Here is a 23,178-nt window from a genome sequence, read left to right on the forward strand (position 1 = left end):
CGGTGTGCTACCGGTGCGGTGTGCTACCGGTGCGGTGTGCTACCGGCGCTGTGTGCTACCGGTGCGGTGTGCTACCAGAGCGGTGTGCTACCGGCGCTGTGTGCTACCGGCGCGGTGTGCTACCTGTTGCATTGCTCTCCTCAATCTGGCTCTCGTTGCAGGCGTGCTGTTCAGCGTGGAAGTGATGTCATCGCATTTTGCTGTTAGAAATTATTGGCGTGGGTTCTTCGCTGCGACCTGTGGGGCTTTTATGTTCCGGCTTTTGGCTGTCTTCAACAGTGAACAGGGTAACTTGAAGTAGAGTGTACAGGACATGGGTTGGTAGTTGGAGTAGAGTGTACAGGACATGGGTTGGTAGTCGGTGTAGAGGGTACAGGACACAGGTTGGTAGTTGGAGTAGAGTGTGCAGGACATGGGTTGGTAGTCGGTGTAGAGTGTACAGGACACAGGTTGGTAGTCGGTGTAGAGTGTACAGGACATAGGTTGGTAGTTGGAGTAGAGTGTACAGGACATGGGTTGGTAGTCGGTGTAGAGTGTACAGGACATGGGTTGGTAGTCGGTGTAGAGTGTACAGGACATGGGTTGGTAGTTGGAGTAGAGTGTGCAGGACATGGGTTGGTAGTCGGTGTAGAGGGTACAGGACACAGGTTGGTAGTTGGAGTAGAGTGTACAGGAAATGGGTTGGTAGTCGGTGTAGAGGGTACAGGACACAGGTTGGTAGTTGGAGTAGAGTGTACAGGAAATGGGTTGGTAGTCGGTGTAGAGGGTACAGGACATGGGTTGGTAGTTGGAGTAGAGGGTACAGGACATGGGTTGGTAGTTGGAGTAGAGTGTACAGGACATGGGTTGGTAGTTGGAGTAGAGGGTACAGGACATGGGTTGGTAGTTGGAGTAGAGTGTACAGGACATGGGTTGGTAGTTGGAATAGAGGGTACAGGACATGGGTTGGTAGTTGGAGTAGAGTTTACAGGACATGGGTTGGTAGTTGGAGTAGAGTGTACAGGACATGGGTTGGTAGTTGGAGTAGAGTTTACAGGACATGGGTTGGTAGTTGGAGTAGAGTGTACAGGACATGGGTTGGTAGTCGGAGTAGAGTTTAGGGATGAAGGGTAGGTAGAGGTAGTCAGAGTAGAGTGTAGGGATCAGGGGTTGGTAGTCGGAGTAGAGTGTAGGGATCAGGAGTTGGTAGTTGGAGTAGAGTGTACAGGAAATGGGTTGGTAGTCGGTGTAGAGGGTACAGGACATGGGTTGGTAGTTGGAGTAGAGGGTACAGGACATGGGTTGGTAGTTGGAGTAGAGTGTACAGGACATGGGTTGGTAGTTGGAATAGAGGGTACAGGACATGGGTTGGTAGTTGGAGTAGAGCGTACAGGACATGGGTTGGTAGTCGGAGTAGAGTTTAGGGATGAAGGGTAGGTAGAGGTAGTCAGAGTAGAGTGTAGGGATCAGGGGTTGGTAGTCGGAGTAGAGTGTAGGGATCAGGAGTTGGTAGTTGGAGTAGAGTGTACAGGAAATGGGTTGGTAGTCGGTGTAGAGGGTACAGGACATGGGTTGGTAGTTGGAGTAGAGGGTACAGGACATGGGTTGGTAGTTGGAGTAGAGTGTACAGGACATGGGTTGGTAGTTGGAATAGAGGGTACAGGACATGGGTTGGTAGTTGGAGTAGAGTGTACAGGACATGGGTTGGTAGTTGGAGTAGAGTGTACAGGACATGGGTTGGTAGTTGGAGTAGAGTGTACAGGACATGGGTTGGTAGTTGGAGTAGAGTGTACAGGACATGGGTTGGTAGTTGGAGTAGAGTGTACAGGACATGGGTTGGTAGTCGGTGTAGAGGGTACAGGACATGGGTTGGTAGTTGGAGTAGAGTTTACAGGACATGGGTTGGTAGTTGGAGTAGAGTGTACAGGACATGGGTTGGTAGTTGGAATAGAGGGTACAGGACATGGGTTGGTAGTTGGAGTAGAGTTTACAGGACATGGGTTGGTAGTTGGAATAGAGGGTACAGGACATGGGTTGGTAGTTGGAGTAGAGTGTACAGGACATGGGTTGGTAGTTGGAGTAGAGTGTACAGGACATGGGTTGGTAGTCGGTGTAGAGGGTACAGGACATGGGTTGGTAGTTGGAGTAGAGTGTACAGGACATGGGTTGGTAGTTGGAATAGAGGGTACAGGACATGGGTTGGTAGTTGGAGTAGAGTGTACAGGACATGGGTTGGTAGTTGGAATAGAGGGTACAGGACATGGGTTGGTAGTTGGAGTAGAGTGTACAGGACATGGGTTGGTAGTTGGAGTAGAGTGTACAGGACATGGGTTGGTAGTTGGAATAGAGGGTACAGGACATGGGTTGGTAGTTGGAGTAGAGTTTACAGGACATGGGTTGGTAGTTGGAGTAGAGTGTACAGGACATGGGTTGGTAGTTGGAGTAGAGTGTACAGGACATGGGTTGGTAGTTGGAGTAGAGTGTACAGGACATGGGTTGGTAGTTGGAGTAGAGTGTACAGGACATGGGTTGGTAGTCGGTGTAGAGGGTACAGGACATGGGTTGGTAGTTGGAGTAGAGTGTACAGGACATGGGTTGGTAGTTGGAATAGAGGGTACAGGACATGGGTTGGTAGTTGGAGTAGAGTGTACAGGACATGGGTTGGTAGTTGGAATAGAGGGTACAGGACATGGGTTGGTAGTTGGAGTAGAGGGTACAGGACATGGGTTGGTAGTTGGAGTAGAGTGTACAGGACATGGGTTGGTAGTTGGAATAGAGGGTACAGGACATGGGTTGGTAGTTGGAGTAGAGTTTACAGGACATGGGTTGGTAGTTGGAGTAGAGTGTACAGGACATGGGTTGGTAGTTGGAGTAGAGTGTACAGGACATGGGTTGGTAGTTGGAGTAGAGGATACAGGACATGGGTTGGTAGTTGGAGTAGAGGGTACAGGACATGGGTTGGTAGTTGGAGTAGAGGGTACAGGACATGGGTTGGTAGTTGGAATAGAGGGTACAGGACATGGGTTGGTAGTTGGAGTAGAGTTTAGGGATGAAGGGTTGGTAGTTGGAGTAGAGTGTACAGGACATGGGTTGGTAGTTGGAGTAGAGTGTACAGGACATGGGTTGGTAGTTGGAGTAGAGTGTACAGGACATGGGTTGGTAGTTGGAGTAGAGTGTACAGGACATGGGTTGGTAGTTGGAGTAGAGTTTACAGGACATGGGTTGGTAGTTGGAGTAGAGTGTACAGGACATGGGTTGGTAGTTGGAATAGAGGGTACAGGACATGGGTTGGTAGTCGGAGTAGAGTTTAGGGATGAAGGGTAGGTAGAGGTAGTCAGAGTAGAGTGTAGGGATCAGGGGTTGGTAGTCGGAGTAGAGTGTAGGGATCAGGGGTTGGTAGTCGGAGTAGAGTGTAGGGATCAGGAGTTGGTAGTTGGAGTAGAGTGTAGGGATCAGTAGTAGGGATTGGTAGTCAGTCTAGAGGGTACAGGACATGGGTTAGTAGTCGGAGTAGAGTTTAGGGATCAGGAGTTGGTAGTTGGAGCAGAGTGTAGGGATCAGGGGTTGGTAGTCGGAGTAGAGTGTAGGGATCAGGGGTTGATAGTCATAGTAGAGTGTAGGGATCAGGGGTTGATCGTCATAGTAGAGTGTAGGGATCAGGGGTTGGTAGTTGGAGTAGAGTGTAGGGATCAGGAGTTGGTAGTTGGAGCAGAGTGTAGGGGTCAGTAGTAGGGATTGGTAGTCAGTCTAGAGGGTACAGGACATGGGTTGTAGTCAGAGTAGAGTGTAGGGATCAGGAGTTGGTAGTTGGAGCAGAGTGTAGGGATCAGGGGTTGGTAGTCATAGTAGAGTGTAGGGATCAGGGGTTGGTAGTTGGAGTAGAGTGTAGGGATCAGGAGTTGGTAGTTGGAGCAGAGTGTAGGGGTCAGTAATAGGGATTGGTAGTCAGTCTAGAGGGTACAGGACATGGGTTGTAGTGAGAGTAGAGTGTAGGGATCAGGGGTTTGTAGTCAGAGTATTGGAAATGATCAGAAATATAAGATTAACCCTTCATGTTCTCTGCAGAGACAATTGTGGCCATCTTCAAGACCAGCTTCAGGATCTCGTTTCCCTTTGACCTCCCAGAGATGTTCTTCTATGGGATTTTGGGGTGAGTGCGGACGGCACGTCTCCGTGACGACAGGAAAGTCTATGGGTGTGATCCCAGCGCCGGAGTCCCGCTGACACAATCCCGCATTCTATGAAGCGGTGGATTGGGTCAGACTTTCGGGATTATTTACCAGGGAAAGGCTGAATGACGATTGTTTGGGACATTGCAGAGATTGGGGGGGGGGGGCTGTGATGTCACAGAGCGTCACTACGACCCGCAAGGTCCAATAAGTAATCAGTATGTGTAGATCTTATTATGAGTCGAATGATCTGAAATAAGGACTGTCAGCATTGCCTGATAATTCCATGATAAACCATCACAATGGATTTCAGTACCTTCAAAAACGAGGCCAATCCATTGGGTAGGGTGAGGCAAAGAGCTCCTGTAAAGAGCTCCTGTGCCTTTAAGAGATCCTGTATATAGCTCTTTCTCTAAGGGGAGCTGTAAAGGAATCTCTAATGCTGTTACATTTTTATTAAGAAACAATTCAAATTACACTTATTAAGAAGTAAAACAGGCATGTACTGTAGATAGGTAAAAAAACGGCCAACAGGAAAAAATCACGTGTCCTGGAAAGTCCTACCCAACGCGTTGCGTCAGTAATGTCCCCTTGATGACGTCAGACGTTGCTGACGAAACACATTGGGCGGGACTTTCTGGGACAGGGTTAATATTATTATTTTAGGTTGGGGATTATACCAGCATTGTGTCATAGATACTAACAGTGAAGTGTAATCTGCTTATATGTTACTTTCCCTGGTTCTCCCCTCCCCCCTCATCAACATGATTATGATATTTGAAATAAAAGCTTTCCACTTTCATTAGATTCTTTATTTTAGACATAGTGATGTCATGGAGGGGTCTCTGTGCTCCTCTATGCAATGCAGGCAGATCATGGCTGGTGGGAGGGGCCGGCGGGGTGTCGTGCACAGCTTTCTAAAAACCATCTCTTTTCATGTACAGGGTGATCTGCGGGACGGTGAGCTGCGCCTACCTCTTCTGCCAGCGCTGGCTCCTCGGTTACGTCCGGCGGAATCGTTTCACCTCCTGGCTGCTGGCGACGGAGTGAGTGTCGGTTTTATCTCCCAATCCTGAGATCAGCCCCGCCCCCCGTGGGAAGGCAAGACAGGCAAAAGCCTAGGGCAGCGCAGCTTCGGGGGGCAGGACACGTCTGGCCACGTATTATCACTTTCCAGTCACATGTCTGTGCAGATCCTTCGCTTTCTTAGCGCTTCATACATCTGCTTTGCAGGGCATGCTTGTACTTGTAGTTCACCAGCATTCGGGGGTTCCTAGGTGACAGCAGCTCCTGTAGCTTTGACCAAACTTGAATAACCTCTTTGCTATAGCTGTAGGCTTTCTGCAGAAGCCTGACTGAATGGCATCATCCCATCCTGCCTCGTTGCTCGGATGTTGCTAAGACACTCCAAGCTGTTGCTCCTCACCCCCCCCCACCATCACAGGAGGGCGCTCTTTCTCCCCTCGCATGCACGTTCCCTCCCCAGTTGCAGTGCTCTGAGATCAGCGTTTGAAAGCTCGCTCCTGTGATGCTGACCAGCTGGGAGTGTCTTAGCAACATCCTAGCAACAAGGCAGGATGGGGTGTTGCCATCTCTGGGGGGTTTTTCAGTCAGGCTCCATGAGGTAGGTAAGTGCACCTATAGTAAGGACTTTATTCAACTGTGTTCAAAGCTGCGCAGTTTGTTAAATCTACAGGCGCCCCCTACCTGCAGAGGCAGTTTTTTTTTTTTTTTGGTAAAGGTGAACTAACCCTTTAAATGCCTGAATTTGGCAGCGGCACTCAGACTGGGAGAGGAAAGGGGAAGGCTGGGAGCCAATCAGGTGTGCTGTATGCTAAGGATCATGCTGGCAGAGAGCTCATTGGCCTGCCGTTGTTCCTTTACTGGCCAATCATAAGCTGGGGGGGGGGGGCGGACAGGTGACCTAGCTGTATTACATGACTGCCGTAGAGAAAAGTCAGGTCTCGGGTTGGATATGGTGTCAGGCAGAGCAGGATAAATCTCAGCTCTGCATGGAAAAGGATACAGATCCTTTGGCGGGTAAACCAAGATGTATATTGTGTTTATTGAAGCATTTTCCTGGAGGTGAAATGATACATCTGAGCTTCTCTCCTCAGGAAACCCATGTACTCCGCCTTGGTGGCCTTACTGGTGTCCACCATCACATTCCCGGAGTTCTTTGGGCAGTTCCTGGCCTCCCGGGTGAGTTGAGGGTCCGGGTTGTCCTGTAGGACATACGGTGGGTGATCTCCTGATCGGACCCCGTTATGAAGCGGGCAGGTGCGGGTGACGCGGACATTCTTGTTGAGCTTCTTCTTCTTCTTGTCCTCCAGCTGACCATGAAGGAACTCCTCGTCTCGCTCTTTGACAACCGCACGTGGTGGACACTTTCCCAGAATGCCTCAGTGGGGCAGCCCGTGGGGGTGGACCCCAACAACCTCTGGCTGGAATGGGCGAACCCCCAATTCACCATCTTCGGTACGCTGGCGTTCTTCATCGTCATGAAGGTAAAGGATGCAAAAAAATAGGTGAATCTGCCGCAGTATTCAACACAATCAATTTAGACGCAGCTCTCCGACCTATAAATGAATTCTGGGACTTCGCATCACAGGCAGCGCCCCCCGGTGGCTGTGTGTCTGAACGTTGTATTTACCCGGAACACTTCCACCTACAGGAGTGCAGTCCACATTCAGAAATGGGTTCCACTTTCAGGGGCGCAGCCCACGTTCAGAAATGGGTTCCACCTTCAGGGGCGCAGTCCACATTCAGAAATGGGTTCCACGTTCAGGAGTGCAGTCCACGTTCAGAAATGGGTTCCACCTTCAGGGGCGCAGTCCACGTTCAGAAATGGGTTCCACCTTCAGGGGCACAGTCCACATTCAGAAATGGGTTCCTCCTTCAAGGGTACAGTCCACGTTCAGAAATGGGTTCCACCTTCAGGAGTGCAGTCCACATTCAGAAATGGGTTCCACCTTCAGGGGCGCAGTCCACATTCAGAAATGGGTCCCACTTTCAGGGGCGCAGTCCACATTCAGAAATGGGTTCCACCTTCAGGAGTGCAGTCCACGTTCAGAAATGGGTTCCTCCTTCAGGGGCGCAGTCCACATTCAGAAATGGGTTCCACCTTCAGGAGTGCAGTCCACGTTCAGAAATGGGATCCACTTTCAGGGGCGCAGTCCACGTTCAGAAATGGGTTCCACCTTCAGGAGTGCAGTCCACGTTCAGAAATGGGTTCCTCCTTCAGGGGCGCAGTCCACGTTCAGAAATGGGTAACACTTTCAGGGGCGCAGTCCACGTTCAGAAATGGGTTCCACCTTCAGGAGTGCAGTCCACGTTCAGAAATGGGTTCCACCTTCAGGGGTGCAGTCCACGTTCAGAAATGGGTTCCACCTTCAAGAGTGCAGTCCACATTCAGAAATGGGTTCCACCTTCAGGAGTGCAGTCCACGTTCAGAAATGGGTAACACTTTCAGGGGCGCAGTCCACGTTCAGAAATGGGTTCCACCTTCAGGAGTGCAGTCCACGTTCAGAAATGGGTTCCACCTTCAGGGGTGCAGTCCACGTTCAGAAATGGGTTCCACCTTCAGGAGTGCAGTCCACGTTAAGAAATGGGTTCCACCTTCAGGAGTGCAGTCCACATTCAGAAATGGGTTCCACCTTCAGGAGTGCAGTCCACGTTCAGAAATGGGTAACACTTTCAGGGGCGCAGTCCACGTTCAGAAATGGGTTCCACCTTCAGGAGTGCAGTCCACGTTCAGAAATGGGTTCCACCTTCAGGGGTGCAGTCCACGTTCAGAAATGGGTTCCACCTTCAGAAGTGCAGCCCACATTCAGAAATGGGTTCCACCTTCAGGAGTGCAGCCCACGTTCATAAATGGGTTCCACCTTCAGGGGCGCAGTCCACGTTCAGAAATGGGTTCCACCTTCAGGAGTGCAGTCCACATTCAGAAATGGGTTCCACCTTCAGGAGTGCAGTCCACATTCAGAAATGGGTTCCACCTTCAGGGGCGCAGTCCACGTTCAGAAATGGGTTCCACCTTCAGGAGTGCAGTCCACATTCAGAAATGGGTTCCACCTTCAGGAGTGCAGTCCACGTTCAGAAATGGGTTACACCTTCAGGGGCGCAGTCCACATTCAGAAATGGGTTCCACCTTCAGGAGTGCAGTCCACGTTCAGAAATGGGTTACACCTTCAGGGGTGCAGTCCACGTTCAGAATTGGGTTCCACCTTCGGGGGCGCAGTCCACATTCAGAAATGGGTTCCACCTTCAGGGGCGCAGTCCACATTCAGAAATGGGTTCCACCTTCAGGAGTGCAGTCCACGTTCAGAAATGGGTTCCTCCTTCAGGGGCGCAGTCCACGTTCAGAAATGGGTAACACTTTCAGGGGCGCAGTCCACGTTCAGAAATGGGTTCCACCTTCAGGAGTGCAGTCCACGTTCAGAAATGGGTTCCACCTTCAGGGGTGCAGTCCACGTTCAGAAATGGGTTCCACCTTCAAGAGTGCAGTCCACATTCAGAAATGGGTTCCACCTTCAGGAGTGCAGTCCACGTTCAGAAATGGGTAACACTTTCAGGGGCGCAGTCCACGTTCAGAAATGGGTTCCACCTTCAGGAGTGCAGTCCACGTTCAGAAATGGGTTCCACCTTCAGGGGTGCAGTCCACGTTCAGAAATGGGTTCCACCTTCAGGAGTGCAGTCCACGTTCAGAAATGGGTTCCACCTTCAGGAGTGCAGTCCACGTTCAGAAATGGGTTCCACCTTCAGGAGTGCAGTCCACATTCAGAAATGGGTTCCACCTTCAGGAGTGCAGTCCACGTTCAGAAATGGGTAACACTTTCAGGGGCGCAGTCCACGTTCAGAAATGGGTTCCACCTTCAGGAGTGCAGTCCACGTTCAGAAATGGGTTCCACCTTCAGGGGTGCAGTCCACGATCAGAAATGGGTTCCACCTTCAAAAGTGCAGCCCACATTCAGAAATGGGTTCCACCTTCAGGAGTGCAGCCCACGTTCATAAATGGGTTCCACCTTCAGGGGCGCAGTCCACGTTCAGAAATGGGTTCCACCTTCAGGAGTGCAGTCCACATTCAGAAATGGGTTCCACCTTCAGGAGTGCAGTCCACATTCAGAAATGGGTTCCACCTTCAGGGGCGCAGTCCACGTTCAGAAATGGGTTCCACCTTCAGGAGTGCAGTCCACATTCAGAAATGGGTTCCACCTTCAGGAGTGCAGTCCACGTTCAGAAATGGGTTACACCTTCAGGGGCGCAGTCCACATTCAGAAATGGGTTCCACCTTCAGGAGTGCAGTCCACGTTCAGAAATGGGTTACACCTTCAGGGGTGCAGTCCACGTTCAGAATTGGGTTCCACCTTTGGGGGCGCAGTCCACATTCAAAAATGGGTTCCACCTTCAGGGGCGCAGTCCACATTCAGAAATGGGTTCCACCTTCAGGAGTGCAGTCCACGTTCAGAAATGGGTTCCACCTTCAGGGGCGCAGTCCACGTTCAGAAATGGGTAACACTTTCAGGGGCGCAGTCCACGTTCAGAAATGGGTTCCACCTTCAGGAGTGCAGTCCACGTTTAGAATTGGGCTACACCTTCAGGGGTGCAGTCCACGTTCAGAATTGGGTTCCACCTTCGGGGGCGCAGTCCACATTCAGAAATGGGTTCCACCTTCAGGGGCGCAGTCCACATTCAGAAATGGGTTCCACCTTCAGGAGTGCAGTCCACGTTCAGAAATGGGTTCCACCTTCAGGAGTGCAGTCCACGTTCAGAAATGGGTAACACTTTCAGGGGCGCAGTCCACGTTCAGAAATGGGTTCCACCTTCAGGAGTGCAGTCCACGTTCAGAAATGGGTTCCACCTTCAGGGGTGCAGTCCACGTTCAGAAATGGGTTCCACCTTCAGAAGTGCAGCCCACATTCAGAAATGGGTTCCACCTTCAGGAGTGCAGCCCACGTTCATAAATGGGTTCCACCTTCAGGGGCGCAGTCCACGTTCAGAAATGGGTTCCACCTTCAGGAGTGCAGTCCACATTCAGAAATGGGTTCCACCTTCAGGAGTGCAGTCCACATTCAGAAATGGGTTACACCTTCAGGAGTACAGTCCACGTTCAGAAATGGGTTACACCTTCAGGAGTGCAGTCCACGTTCAGAAATGGGTTCCACCTTCAGGAGTACAGTCCACGTTCAGAAATGGGTTCCACCTTCAGGGGCGCAGTCCACGTTCAGAAATGGGTTCCACCTTCAGGAGTGCAGTCCACATTCAGAAATGGGTTCCACCTTCAGGAGTACAGTCCACATTCAGAAATGGGTTCCACCTTCAGGATTGCAGTCCACGTTCAGAAATGGGTTCCACCTTCAGGAGTGCAGTCCACATTCAGAAATGGGTTCCACCTTTGGGGGTGCAGTCCACGTTCTGCAGTAGATTCGGGTGCAAGGTCTGGGTGTGAAGTGGAGCCATCTTATACCGTTTGGTTCAATTTCAATCAAATTTCTGAATTTTGAAATAAAAATGATACACTGGAACTTAGATGAAGATACATTTCTGGATACAATGTCACACTGTCAGCTTTCATAAAGTAATAATAATGGGAATATTATAATATAAAGCTGTGAATGTGACTTTCACCAAACATTCTCCTGTGAATAGTCCCATGAATGATGTGATAACTGAACTCTAACAAGATCCCAGAAATCCATCCAATGAGGAGTCAGACTCTTCAGGTCTCACCTACAAGGAGGACAAAGTGACCTCTGGTTATATATATATATAGTGACGTCACCATATGACATCATCATATTACATCACAATCCTGGACCATCCTCATTTTTTTCTCTTCTCTCTTCCAGTTTTGGATGTTTACATTGGCGACCACGCTGCCCATGCCCGCCGGGTACTTCATGCCGGTCTTCATATATGGTGAGCCGTCTGTGGAGGGGGTTCTGTGCTGCTCTGTGTCGGCCTGAACAGCAGTCACAACGATCCCCAAACAGGAGGCAGATTGCATTCGTTCGATCAAATACCGACACTCATATCTTATCGTCCGCAGGGGCCGCTATCGGGCGCTTCACGGGAGAAATCGTGGCGTACATATTCCCAGGAGGCATCACAACAGACGGAGTGACCAATCCCATCATCCCCGGGGGATACGCACTGGCAGGTGGGATGATCGACAGGAAGTTACTGCAGAAATGACAGTCTGGCGATGGGCACATGGCTGACAGAAAATTACATCATAACCATATAGTTCCACTAGAGGGAGCAGTTCATTATACAAGCATTAAACACTGCCACCTAATGGCAGAACTAATAATTACAGCGTAATACATGAGAATGGTTGCTGCACCTATGTCTGCATAAACAGCACGCTAACAACACCTATTAATATAATGTCGCCTTAGAGAAGGTGAAGTGCAGCAGTTCTGCACAAGACCCCTGGCACAGTGGGTAGTATTGCCTATGGGACACTTGGCACACTGGTTTTGGAACCCTTAGCACAGTGGGAAGGAATTGTTATAGGAGCCTCAGCACAGTGGTCAGTATTGGTTATATCACCCTTGGTATGGTAGGTAGTAATGTTTAGGGGACCCTTGATACAATGGGTAGTAATGTATATGGCACTCTGGGTACAGTAGGTAGTAATGTTTATGGGACCCTTGGTACAAATGGCTAGTATTGTATATGGCACCCTTGGCAGTTGGCACAGTGGGTAGTAATGTTTATAGGACCATCGGCAAGGTGGATAGTAATGCTTGTAGGGCCCTCGGCACAGTGGGTAGTAGTGTTTATGGGACACGTTGGCACAGTGGATAGGAATGCTTGTAAGACCCATTGGCACAGTGGGTTGTAATGTTTACGGGACTCTTGAAACACTGATTAGTAATTTTTTTGGGTCCGTGGCACAGTAAATAGTAATGTTTATAACACCTTTGGCACAGTAGGTAGAACTGTTTATAGAACCCTTGGCACAGTGGATAGCAATGCTTGTAGGACCCTTGGCACAGTAGATAGTAGTGTTTATGACACCTTTGGCACAGTGGGTAGTAATGTTTATTGAACCCTCAGCATAGTGGGTAGTAATGTTTATTGAATGTTTATTGAACCCTCGGCATAGTGAATAGTAATGGTTGTAGGACCCTCGGCACAATGGGCAGTAATACTTGTAGGATCCTCGGCACAGTGGGTAGTAATGCTTGTAGGACCTTCGGCACAGTGGGTACTAATGCTTGTAGGACCCCCAGAGTTCTCTTTTAAGTAAGTCCTGTCCTCTGACTTTTTGGTCTGGTCTGTATTTTCAGGGGCGGCGGCTTACTCCGGAGCAGTGACGCACAGCCTCTCTACGGCGTTGCTGGCGTTCGAAGCCACCGGTCAGATCGCGCACATCCTCCCGGTGATTCTCTCGGTTCTGGTGGCCAATGCCATCGCCCAGAAATTCCAGCCGTCCTTCTACGATGGAACCATTATTGTGAAGAAACTTCCGTACCTCCCCCGAATCCGCAGCCGCCAGATAAAGTGAGCGAACGCCATCTACGGCATACTGAGGACGATTAGATTCATTCAATATGGGTGGAGTCACTCCTGGCGTCTGCCATAGATCTGACTCTGTTCCCACCCACTTTGGGGCTCCATGTGTTTCCATTTCTCATATTACAATTTCCATGATATAAATATATATGTATCTTAGTAGGGATGGTGGGAGTCCTTATAATGCATCCTTACCAACATTATAGCCCCGCCCACAGTCAGCATTTAGCCAGATAATGCCCAGCTTACAGGTTTATACCGGTCAGACCCCGCCTTTTACTAGGCGGAGACCACCCATCATATCCCCTTTACAGGATTATACCACTCAGACCCCGCCTTTTACTAGGCGGAGACCACCCGTCATATCCCCTTTACAGGTTTATACCGATCAGACCCCGCCTTTTACTAGGCGGAGACCACCCATCATATCCCCTTTACAGGTTTAGACCAATCAGACCCCGCCTTTTACTAGGCGGAGACCACCCATCATATCCCCTTAACAGGTTTATACCGATCAGACCCCGCCTTTTACTAGGCGGAGACCACCCATCATGTCCCCTTTACAGGATCATACCACTCAGACCCCGCCTTTTACTAGGTGGAGACCACCCATCATATCCCCTTTACAGGTTTATACCGCTCAGACCCCGCCTTTTACTAGGCGGAGACCACCCATCATGTCCCCTTTACAGGTTTATACCGATCAGACCCCGCCTTTTACTAGGCGGAGACCACCCATCATGTCCCCTTTACAGGATTATACCACTCAGACCCCGCCTTTTACTAGGCGGAGACCACCCATCATATCCCCTTTACAGGTTTATACCGATCAGACCCCGCCTTTTACTAGGCGGAGACCACCCATCATATCCCCTTTACAGGTTTATACCGATCAGACCCCGCCTTTTACTAGGCGGAGACCACCCATCATATCCCCTTTACAGGTTTATACCGATCAGACCCCGCCTTTTACTAGGCGGAGACCACCCATCATATCCCCTTTACAGGTTTATACCGATCAGACCCCGCCTTTTACTAGGCAGAGACCACCCATCATATCCCCTTTACAGGTTTATACCGATCAGACCCCGCCTTTTACTAGGCGGAGACCACCCATCATATCCCCTTTACAGGTTTATACCACTCAGACCCCGCCTTTTACTAGGCGGAGACCACCCATCATATCCCCTTTGCAGGTTTATACCAATCAGACCCCGCCTTTTACTAGGCGGAGACCACCCATCATACCTCCTTTACAGGTTTATACCGCTCAGACCCCGCCTTTTACTAGGCGGAGACCACCCATCATATCCCCTTTACAGGTTTATACCACTCAGACTCCGCCTTTTACTAGGCGGAGACCACCCATCATATCCCCTTTACAGGTTTATACCAATCAGACCCCGCCTTTTACTAGGCGGAGACCACCCATCATATCCCCTTTACAGGTTTATACCAATCAGACCCCGCCTTTTACTAGGCGAAGACCACCCATCATATCCCCTTTACAGGTTTATACCGATCAGACCCCGCCTTTTACTAGGCGGAGACCACCCATCATATCTCCTTTACAGGTTTATACCGATCAGACCCCGCCTTTTACTAGGCGGAGACCACCCATCATATCTCCTTTACAGGTTTATACCGCTCAGACCCCGCCTTTTACTAGGCGGAGACCACCCATCATATCCCCTTTACAGGTTTAGACCAATCAGACCCCGCCTTTTACTAGGCGGACACCACCCATCATATCTCCTTTACAGGTTTATACTGCTCAGACCCCGCCTTTTACTAGGCGGAGACCACCCATCATATCCCCTTTACAGGTTTAGACCAATCAGACCCCGCCTTTTATTAGGCGGAGACCACCCATCATATCTCCTTTACAGGTTTATACCGCTCAGACCCCGCCTTTTACTAGGCGGAGACCACCCATCATATCCCCTTTACAGGATTATACCACTCAGACCCCGCCTTTTACTAGGCGGAGACCACCCATCATATCCCCTTTACAGGTTTATACCGATCAGACCCCGCCTTTTACTAGGCGGAGACCACCCATCATATCCCCTTTACAGGTTTATACCGATCAGACCCCGCCTTTTACTAGGCGGAGACCACCCATCATATCCCCTTTACAGGTTTATACCGATCAGACCCCGCCTTTTACTAGGCGGAGACCACCCATCATATCCCCTTTACAGGTTTATACCGATCAGACCCCGCCTTTTACTAGGCAGAGACCACCCATCATATCCCCTTTACAGGTTTATACCGATCAGACCCCGCCTTTTACTAGGCGGAGACCACCCATCATATCCCCTTTACAGGTTTATACCACTCAGACCCCGCCTTTTACTAGGCGGAGACCACCCATCATATCCCCTTTGCAGGTTTATACCAATCAGACCCCGCCTTTTACTAGGCGGAGACCACCCATCATACCTCCTTTACAGGTTTATACCGCTCAGACCCCGCCTTTTACTAGGCGGAGACCACCCATCATATCCCCTTTACAGGTTTATACCACTCAGACTCCGCCTTTTACTAGGCGGAGACCACCCATCATATCCCCTTTACAGGTTTATACCAATCAGACCCCGCCTTTTACTAGGCGGAGACCACCCATCATATCCCCTTTACAGGTTTATACCAATCAGACCCCGCCTTTTACTAGGCGAAGACCACCCATCATATCCCCTTTACAGGTTTATACCGATCAGACCCCGCCTTTTACTAGGCGGAGACCACCCATCATATCTCCTTTACAGGTTTATACCGATCAGACCCCGCCTTTTACTAGGCGGAGACCACCCATCATATCTCCTTTACAGGTTTATACCGCTCAGACCCCGCCTTTTACTAGGCGGAGACCACCCATCATATCCCCTTTACAGGTTTAGACCAATCAGACCCCGCCTTTTACTAGGCGGACACCACCCATCATATCTCCTTTACAGGTTTATACCGCTCAGACCCCGCCTTTTACTAGGCGGAGACCACCCATCATATCCCCTTTACAGGTTTAGACCAATCAGACCCCGCCTTTTATTAGGCGGAGACCACCCATCATATCTCCTTTACAGGTTTATACCGCTCAGACCCCGCCTTTTACTAGGCGGAGACCACCCATCATATCCCCTTTACAGGTTTATACCACTCAGACCCCGCCTTTTACTAGGCGGAGACCACCCATCATATCCCCTTTACAGGTTTATACCGATCAGACCCCGCCTTTTACTAGGCGGAGACCACCCATCATATCTCCTTTACAGGTTTATACCGATCAGACCCCGCCTTTTACTAGGCGGAGACCACCCATCATATCTCCTTTACAGGTTTATACCGCTCAGACCCCGCCTTTTACTAGGCGGAGACCACCCATCATATCTCCTTTACAGGTTTATACCGCTCAGACCCCGCCTTTTACTAGGCGGAGACCACCCATCATATCCCCTTTACAGGTTTAGACCGATCAGACCCCGCCTTTTACTAGGCGGAGACCACCCATCATATCCCCTTTACAGGTTTAGACCAATCAGACCCCGCCTTTTACTAGGCGGAGACCACCCATCATGTCCCCTTTACAGGTTTATACCGATCAGACCCCGCCTTTTACTAGGCGGAGACCACCCATCATATCCCCTTTACAGGTTTATACCGATCAGACCCCGCCTTTTACTAGGCGGAGACCACCCATCATATCCCCTTTACAGGTTTATACCACTCAGACCCCGCCTTTTACTAGGCGGAGACCACCCATCATATCCCCTTTGCAGGTTTATACCAATCAGACCCCGCCTTTTACTAGGCGGAGACCACCCATCATACCTCCTTTACAGGTTTATACCGCTCAGACCCCGCCTTTTACTAGGCGGAGACCACCCATCATATCCCCTTTACAGGTTTATACCACTCAGACTCCGCCTTTTACTAGGCGGAGACCACCCATCATATCCCCTTTACAGGTTTATACCACTCAGACTCCGCCTTTTACTAGGCGGAGACCACCCATCATATCCCCTTTACAGGTTTATACCACTCAGACTCCGCCTTTTACTAGGCGGAGACCACCCATCATATCCCCTTTACAGGTTTAGACCAATCAGACCCCGCCTTTTACTAGGCGGAGACCACCCATCATGTCCACTTTACGGGTTGTCCCCAGCCCCTCACCTCTAAATATGCTTACTTACAGCCCTGATCCCTGCAATTACTGCCCTTTCGAGTTACTCCACATATGCATAACCCAGGAAAGGTCCGTGATCCCAGGACAGAGCATTGGCGGGACAGAAGGCCACAATGGGTGATGGTTGGCATCTATAATAATGAAGCGTGTGGACCCAACGAGAAGGAACCATCATGTGTTCTCACTCTCCAGCAGCCGGCAAACCATGAAATGCCACCTTTGGGTGGAGTGACCCCTCTAAGCATCCCTGCATGTGCTGGAACTCTTCCTTTCAATGTTCACATTTCTATAACAGAGGGAGAATTATCTCACTGCTGGTAAATTGACTTGGTGGGGTTCATAACTTGTGGTTGGGTGGCTTTGATGGAACCTTCCATCTGGGTAACCCTTGTCTCCCCTCCCTTACTCCGATGTTTGTGACGCCCCTCCAGCTCCTACAAGGTGAACACCCAGGAGTTCATGAAGACCGATCTGGAGGTCTTGGCGAAGGACGCGAGCTTCGAAGATGTTCTCCGGGTCGTAACATCATCTGAATACTTGGAGTATCCAGTGGTTGACAACTCAGGTAAGTGTACAGTTGGGTGGTACTATAAGTAAAGGATTTGGGGGTTCAGATATCGTACATTTGTCACGGGTGTATGAGCTCCATGTCGGAATACGGATATTCTGGGGGGGTGGGGTGGACCAATGCAGCCAGGAATACGTGCTCCCCCTCCCCTTATTCCTGCCATTGGGGTGCCAAGTAATAAGTAAGAGCTTTTCAGATTCAGATATCGTACATTTGTAGGGGGTGGGGTGTATAAGCTCCATGTTGGTATACCGATATACTGTGGGGGGAGGACCAAAGTAAGGTGGATGGTGGACTCTTGGACAACATGGAATATGTGGTCCCTCCCCCTTCTCCCCTTATTCCTGACATTGGGGTGCCATGTGGGTGGCACAATAAGTGAAGGATTTGGGGATTCAGATATCGTACATTTGTCAGGGGTGTATAAGCTCCATGTTGGTATACAGATATACTGGGTGGGTGGAGGACCAAAGTAAGGTGGATGGTGGACTCTTGGACAACATGGAATATGTGGTCCCTCCACCTCCTCCCCTTATTCCTGGCATTGGGGTGCCATGTGGGTGGCACAATAGGTAAGGTAGTTGTGGTTTAGGATATTGTACATTGGTCAGGGGTGTAAAAGCTCCATGTTGGTATACAGGGATGGAGGACCACTGCAGGATGGGTAGAGGAGTCACCTTGGGGTAGAGTAGAGTGTAGATTTCCTCCAGAGAAGTTTTCTTTGGAACTAAATGGTTTTCTGCTAAGAAGCTCATTTCCTATTCATGGTTTCATCACAGGTTCACTTAGAGCAGTGATTCTCAACCAGGGTGCTCTGGAGCCCTAGGGTTCCTCCAGAGGTTGTAGGGGTTCCTTCAGCATTGGGCAATTTCTGCCTCTGAGATAAGTTCCCACTCACACCATTGATCTTTTTAGCTCTCTGTAAGGAGGTAATTCTTCCCAATGGCCACAAGTGCAAGGACCGTTCCTCTTACTGACCATCACACTAATGCGGCCATTCTCAACCAGGGTTCCTCCAGAGGTTGCTAGTTTTAGCAAGGGTTCCTCGAGACCTGAAAATTCCCCCCAGGGTTAAAAGGTTGAGAGAGGCTGACTTAGAGAAGCCCCCGAGGGTGGGTATTGAGGAGCGCCAAGTACAAAAAGTTCATATCACTTGGGGGGCTTTTTGAAAGCATCAGTGACACCCAACGCGTTTCAGGGGAAAGGCCTCCCCCTTCCTCGGGGCTCAGCAGAGCATGTTATTAGAATCACCATGAGATGTAATAGGAGATCTCTGTCCGGGGGTGATAAAGTCTGGTGGAACCTTGGTAGAGACCGCTCCTTACCCCGGGACCTTTTCATTGACCCCCCTCACCCCAAAGATCCTCTCCGGATCCAGTAGGAATATAGAATAAAGTTTCCAGTGTAGAGAAGACTCTGTAGAGATTTTTTAGTAATACTTGAAGAATAAATATGGATGAGTAGAATGAGAGCCGAGTGTGTGACCTCTCCGCAGAGTCCCGGATCCTGGCGGGAACCGTGAAGCGCTCTCAGCTGATCCGATTCCTGGAGACACAAGACCCCCAGCAGGAGCCCACCACCCCCGACCACAAGGTGAGTGAGGGTCACCATCCGCCTAATCTGCTGTGAAATTATTTTTTCCATTTCTCCCCCCGTTAAGAAAATTGGCTTCCACCCGGCATCCAATAAAATAACAAAAATGATCACCTACCACCAGCGGTGTCCATTAGACATGTGTGCACTGCCAAAAAAAAAATAAAAAATTTCCTTTCATTCATTTTTATTTTTTTGGGGTTTTTCGGGTTATTTGTTACGATGGCAATTCGTAAATTTGTGAATCTGAAAAATCGAAAATAAGAAAAAAAATCCAAAAAATTAGAAAGAACGAAAATTTGAAAATTCTAAATAATAACTAATAAATTATAAGAATTGGAATTTCCTTTCAAATTTGGCTGAACACAAATTTATCCGAAGTTACGAATTGTCCGAAATAACGAATGCCGCATCTAAACGAATAGAACGGAATGAATTCATAATAATAATAAAACGTTTTTATTATTATTATTCTTCTTATTTATTATTATTAATTAGTTGCGTTGCATTCGTTTAGATGCGGCATTCGTTATTTTCGGACAGTTCGTAACTTCGGATAAATTCCTGATCGTTCCTTTCACTAACAGCCAAATTTTGAAAGGAAATTCCAATTTCTATAATTTAATAGTCAGTTATTATTTCAGATTTTCGAATTTCAATTTTTTTTTTTCGAATTTCGAATTTATAAATTTATGAATTTACAAATCCACAAATATTTGGAAAAATTAATTAAACAGGTTTTCATTAATTACGGATTTTTCCGAATGAACGAATTCATTTTCCTTTCATTAATTTTTATTTTTTTTTTGTTTTTCGGGTTATTTGTTACGATGGCAATTCGTAAATTTGTGAATCTGAAAAATCGAAAATAAGAAAAAAAATCCAAAAAATTAGAAAGAACGAAAATCTGAAAATTCTAAATAATAACTAATAAATTATAAGTATTAGAATTTCCTTTCAAATTTGGCTGAACACAAATTTATCCGAAGTTACGAATTGTCCGAAATAACGAATGCCGCATCTAAACGAATAGAACGGAATGAATTCATAATAATAATAAAACGTTTTTATTATTATTATTCTTCTTATTTATTATTATTAATTAGTTGCGTTGCATTCGTTTAGATGCGGCATTCGTTATTTTCGGACAGTTCGTAACTTCGGATAAATTCCTGATCGTTCCTTTCACTAACAGCCAAATTTTGAAAGGAAATTCCAATTGCTATAATTTAATAGTCAGTTATTATTTCAGATTTTCGAATTTCAATTTTTTTTTCGAATTTCGAATTTATAAATTTATGAATTTACAAATCCACAAATATTTGGAAAAATTAATTAAACAGGTTTTCATTAATTACGGATTTTTCCGAATGAACGAATTCATTTTCCTTTCATTAATTTTTATTTTTTTTTTGTTTTTCGGGTTATTTGTTACGATGGCAATTCGTAAATTTGTGAATCTGAAAAATCGAAAATAAGAAAAAAAATCCAAAAAATTAGAAAGAACGAAAATTTGAAAATTCTAAATAATAACTAATAAATTATAAGTATTGGAATTTCCTTTCAAATTTGGCTGAACACGAATTTATCCGAAGTTACGAATTGTCCGAAATAACGAATGCCGCATCTAAACGAATAGAACGGAATGAATTCATAATAATAATAAAACGTTTTTATTATTATTATTCTTCTTATTTATTATTATTAATTAGTTGCGTTGCATTCGTTTAGATGCAGCATTCGTTATTTTCGGACAGTTCGTAACTTCGGATAAATTCCTGATCGTTCCTTTCACTAACAGCCAAATTTGAAAGGAAACGCCAATTTCTATAATTTAATAGTCAGTTATTATTTCAGATTTTCGAATTTCAAATTTTTTTTTCGAATTTCGAATTTATAAATTTATGAATTTACAAATCCACAAATATTTGGAAAAATTCATTAAACGGGTTTTCATTAATTACGGATTTTTCCGAATGAACGAATTCATTTTCCTTTCATTAATTTTTATTTTTTTTTTGTTTTTCGGGTTATTTGTTACGATGGCAATTCGTAAATTTGTGAATCTGAAAAATCGAAAATAAGAAAAAAAATCCAAAAAATTAGAAAGAACGAAAATCTGAAAATTCTAAATAATAACTAATAAATTATAAGTATTAGAATTTCCTTTCAAATTTGGCTGAACACGAATTTATCCGAAGTTACGAATTGTCCGAAATAACGAATGCCGCATCTAAACGAATAGAACGGAATGAATTCATAATAATAATAAAACGTTTTTATTATTATTATTCTTCTTATTTATTATTATTAATTAGTTGCGTTGCATTCGTTTAGATGCGGCATTCGTTATTTTCGGACAGTTCGTAACTTCGGATAAATTCCTGATCGTTCCTTTCACTAACAGCCAAATTTTGAAAGGAAATTCCAATTGCTATAATTTAATAGTCAGTTATTATTTCAGATTTTCGAATTTCAATTTTTTTTTCGAATTTCGAATTTATAAATTTATGAATTTACAAATCCACAAATATTTGGAAAAATTAATTAAACAGGTTTTCATTCACTCGGATTTTTCCGAATGAACAAATTTGTTGAAATTCGTTGAAAAACTAATTTGGAAGGAAACGAATTGCACATGTCTAGTGTCCATCAATGCTGAATTTTTCTAGGAAGTGTCGCTGGTGGGTCTTCTCCATTCCAGCTTAAACCTAACTAGTCTTTAAAAATGTCCCCTCCCCCTCCTAACACCTATACTGACTAACCTGTGCAAGAAAGAATGTATATAGCGTACTTACCTATTCTCAGCCCACTCCGGCCTGGTCACATAAATCTCCATCTCCCTCTGTCAGCCAGTGGTGGGAGGGAGCAGCTTTAGATGAGCTCCCTCCTCTCCCCTGCAGCTGCCACTGGCCAGGGCCGTCTTTAATATTGATTGGACCCTGGGCAAACATTTTCTTGGGCCCCCCTCCCCCCATGCAATTTTGCTCTCCACATGCTTTGAGACATACAATAAATAGCAGCTAAACTCAAAATCAATTTACTGAATCAGATCAGGCAGCGATTGCGTTTGGTTGCCAGAGGTTTCTGTGTATCATTACCGCTCACTGATTGGCTGCTAGAGGGTACAGCACACATTATGGCTCACTGTTATTTTCTAGATGTTACAGCACACGTCTTCTGCTTGTTGATAAGTTGCTAGAGATTACGGTACATCAATACTGCTCACTGATTGATTGCTAGAGGTTACTGAACATCTATACCACTCACTAATTGGTTGTTAGAGGTTACTGCACATTATTACTGCTCACTGATTGATTGCTAGAGGTTACTGAACATCTATACCACTCACTAATTGGTTGTTAGAGGTTACTGCACATTATTACTGCTCACTGATTGATTGCTAGAGGTTACTGAACATCTATACCACTCACTAATTGGTTGTTAGAGGTTACTGCACATTATTACTGCTCACTGATTGATTGCTAGAGGTTACTGAACATCTATACCACTCACTAATTGGTTGTTAGAGGTTACTGCACATTATTACTGCTCACTGGTTGGTTGCAAGAGGTTAGGACACAGCATTACCGCTCACTGATTGGTTGCTAAAGGTTACAGCACATCATCTCCTCACTGCCTGCCTGCATATTCACATGCACCAAAATTTAGGGTGCTGTGGCACCATGTTATTTTGAAGAAGGGTTCCACCTCCAATTTGATTACTTTTGCAGAACAAGCTGATGTTAGGCTTAATGACCACAGTTGTAGGAAGGACTTTCAAGCATGCTCCTTTACCTCCCCAGTGGGCAGTATTCAGCAGAAATGATGGTGGGATGTGACCTCAGGGGGACACGGTATACATAGCTATTTAAATATTAACGCTGCCGCTGTTTACATATCAATGCAGGTTATTTACATGTAAACACAGGGCCTGCAGGTGAGTCACCTGTACATGGCAAAAGGGCAGAGCTGGGCAGCAGCAGCAGAAGTTTATACTGAGATATCGGGACACAGCACGGGACCAAAACTTCAAGAAACAAGGGAATTTAAACTGGGCTAGTTGGCAAGTATGTGGCAGCTGCTTTGGGCCCCACTACAATGGTAGGGCCCGGGGCAGCTGTCCCTTTTGCCCTGTCTTAAAAACGGTCCTGCCA

At 47.2% G+C, this 23,178-nt stretch overlaps 1 protein-coding gene across 3 annotated transcripts in view; it reads left to right on the forward strand.

The window, feature by feature from the left end:
- The window catches only part of LOC143933402 (chloride channel protein ClC-Kb-like), a 43,069-nt gene that overhangs the window by 15,464 nt on the left and 4,427 nt on the right, over positions 1 to 23,178 (forward strand). For all 3 annotated transcript variants that reach the window (XM_077456285.1, XM_077456284.1, XM_077456286.1), the window contains exons 9-18: positions 162 to 287; positions 4,045 to 4,129; positions 5,093 to 5,194; positions 6,266 to 6,350; positions 6,482 to 6,655; positions 10,997 to 11,066; positions 11,197 to 11,307; positions 12,446 to 12,659; positions 17,292 to 17,425; positions 18,924 to 19,021. In XM_077456285.1, the coding sequence (XP_077312411.1) occupies positions 162 to 287; positions 4,045 to 4,129; positions 5,093 to 5,194; positions 6,266 to 6,350; positions 6,482 to 6,655; positions 10,997 to 11,066; positions 11,197 to 11,307; positions 12,446 to 12,659; positions 17,292 to 17,425; positions 18,924 to 19,021 (1,199 nt within the window). The remainder of the gene's footprint in view (positions 1 to 161; positions 288 to 4,044; positions 4,130 to 5,092; positions 5,195 to 6,265; positions 6,351 to 6,481; positions 6,656 to 10,996; positions 11,067 to 11,196; positions 11,308 to 12,445; positions 12,660 to 17,291; positions 17,426 to 18,923; positions 19,022 to 23,178) is intronic.

The sequence above is a fragment of the Lithobates pipiens genome, unplaced genomic scaffold (assembly GCF_037356315.1).
Source record: "Lithobates pipiens isolate NorthernLeopardFrog02 unplaced genomic scaffold, aLitPip1_a1.2 Scaffold_27, whole genome shotgun sequence".
In the NCBI taxonomy this organism is placed as follows: Eukaryota; Metazoa; Chordata; class Amphibia; order Anura; family Ranidae; genus Lithobates; species Lithobates pipiens.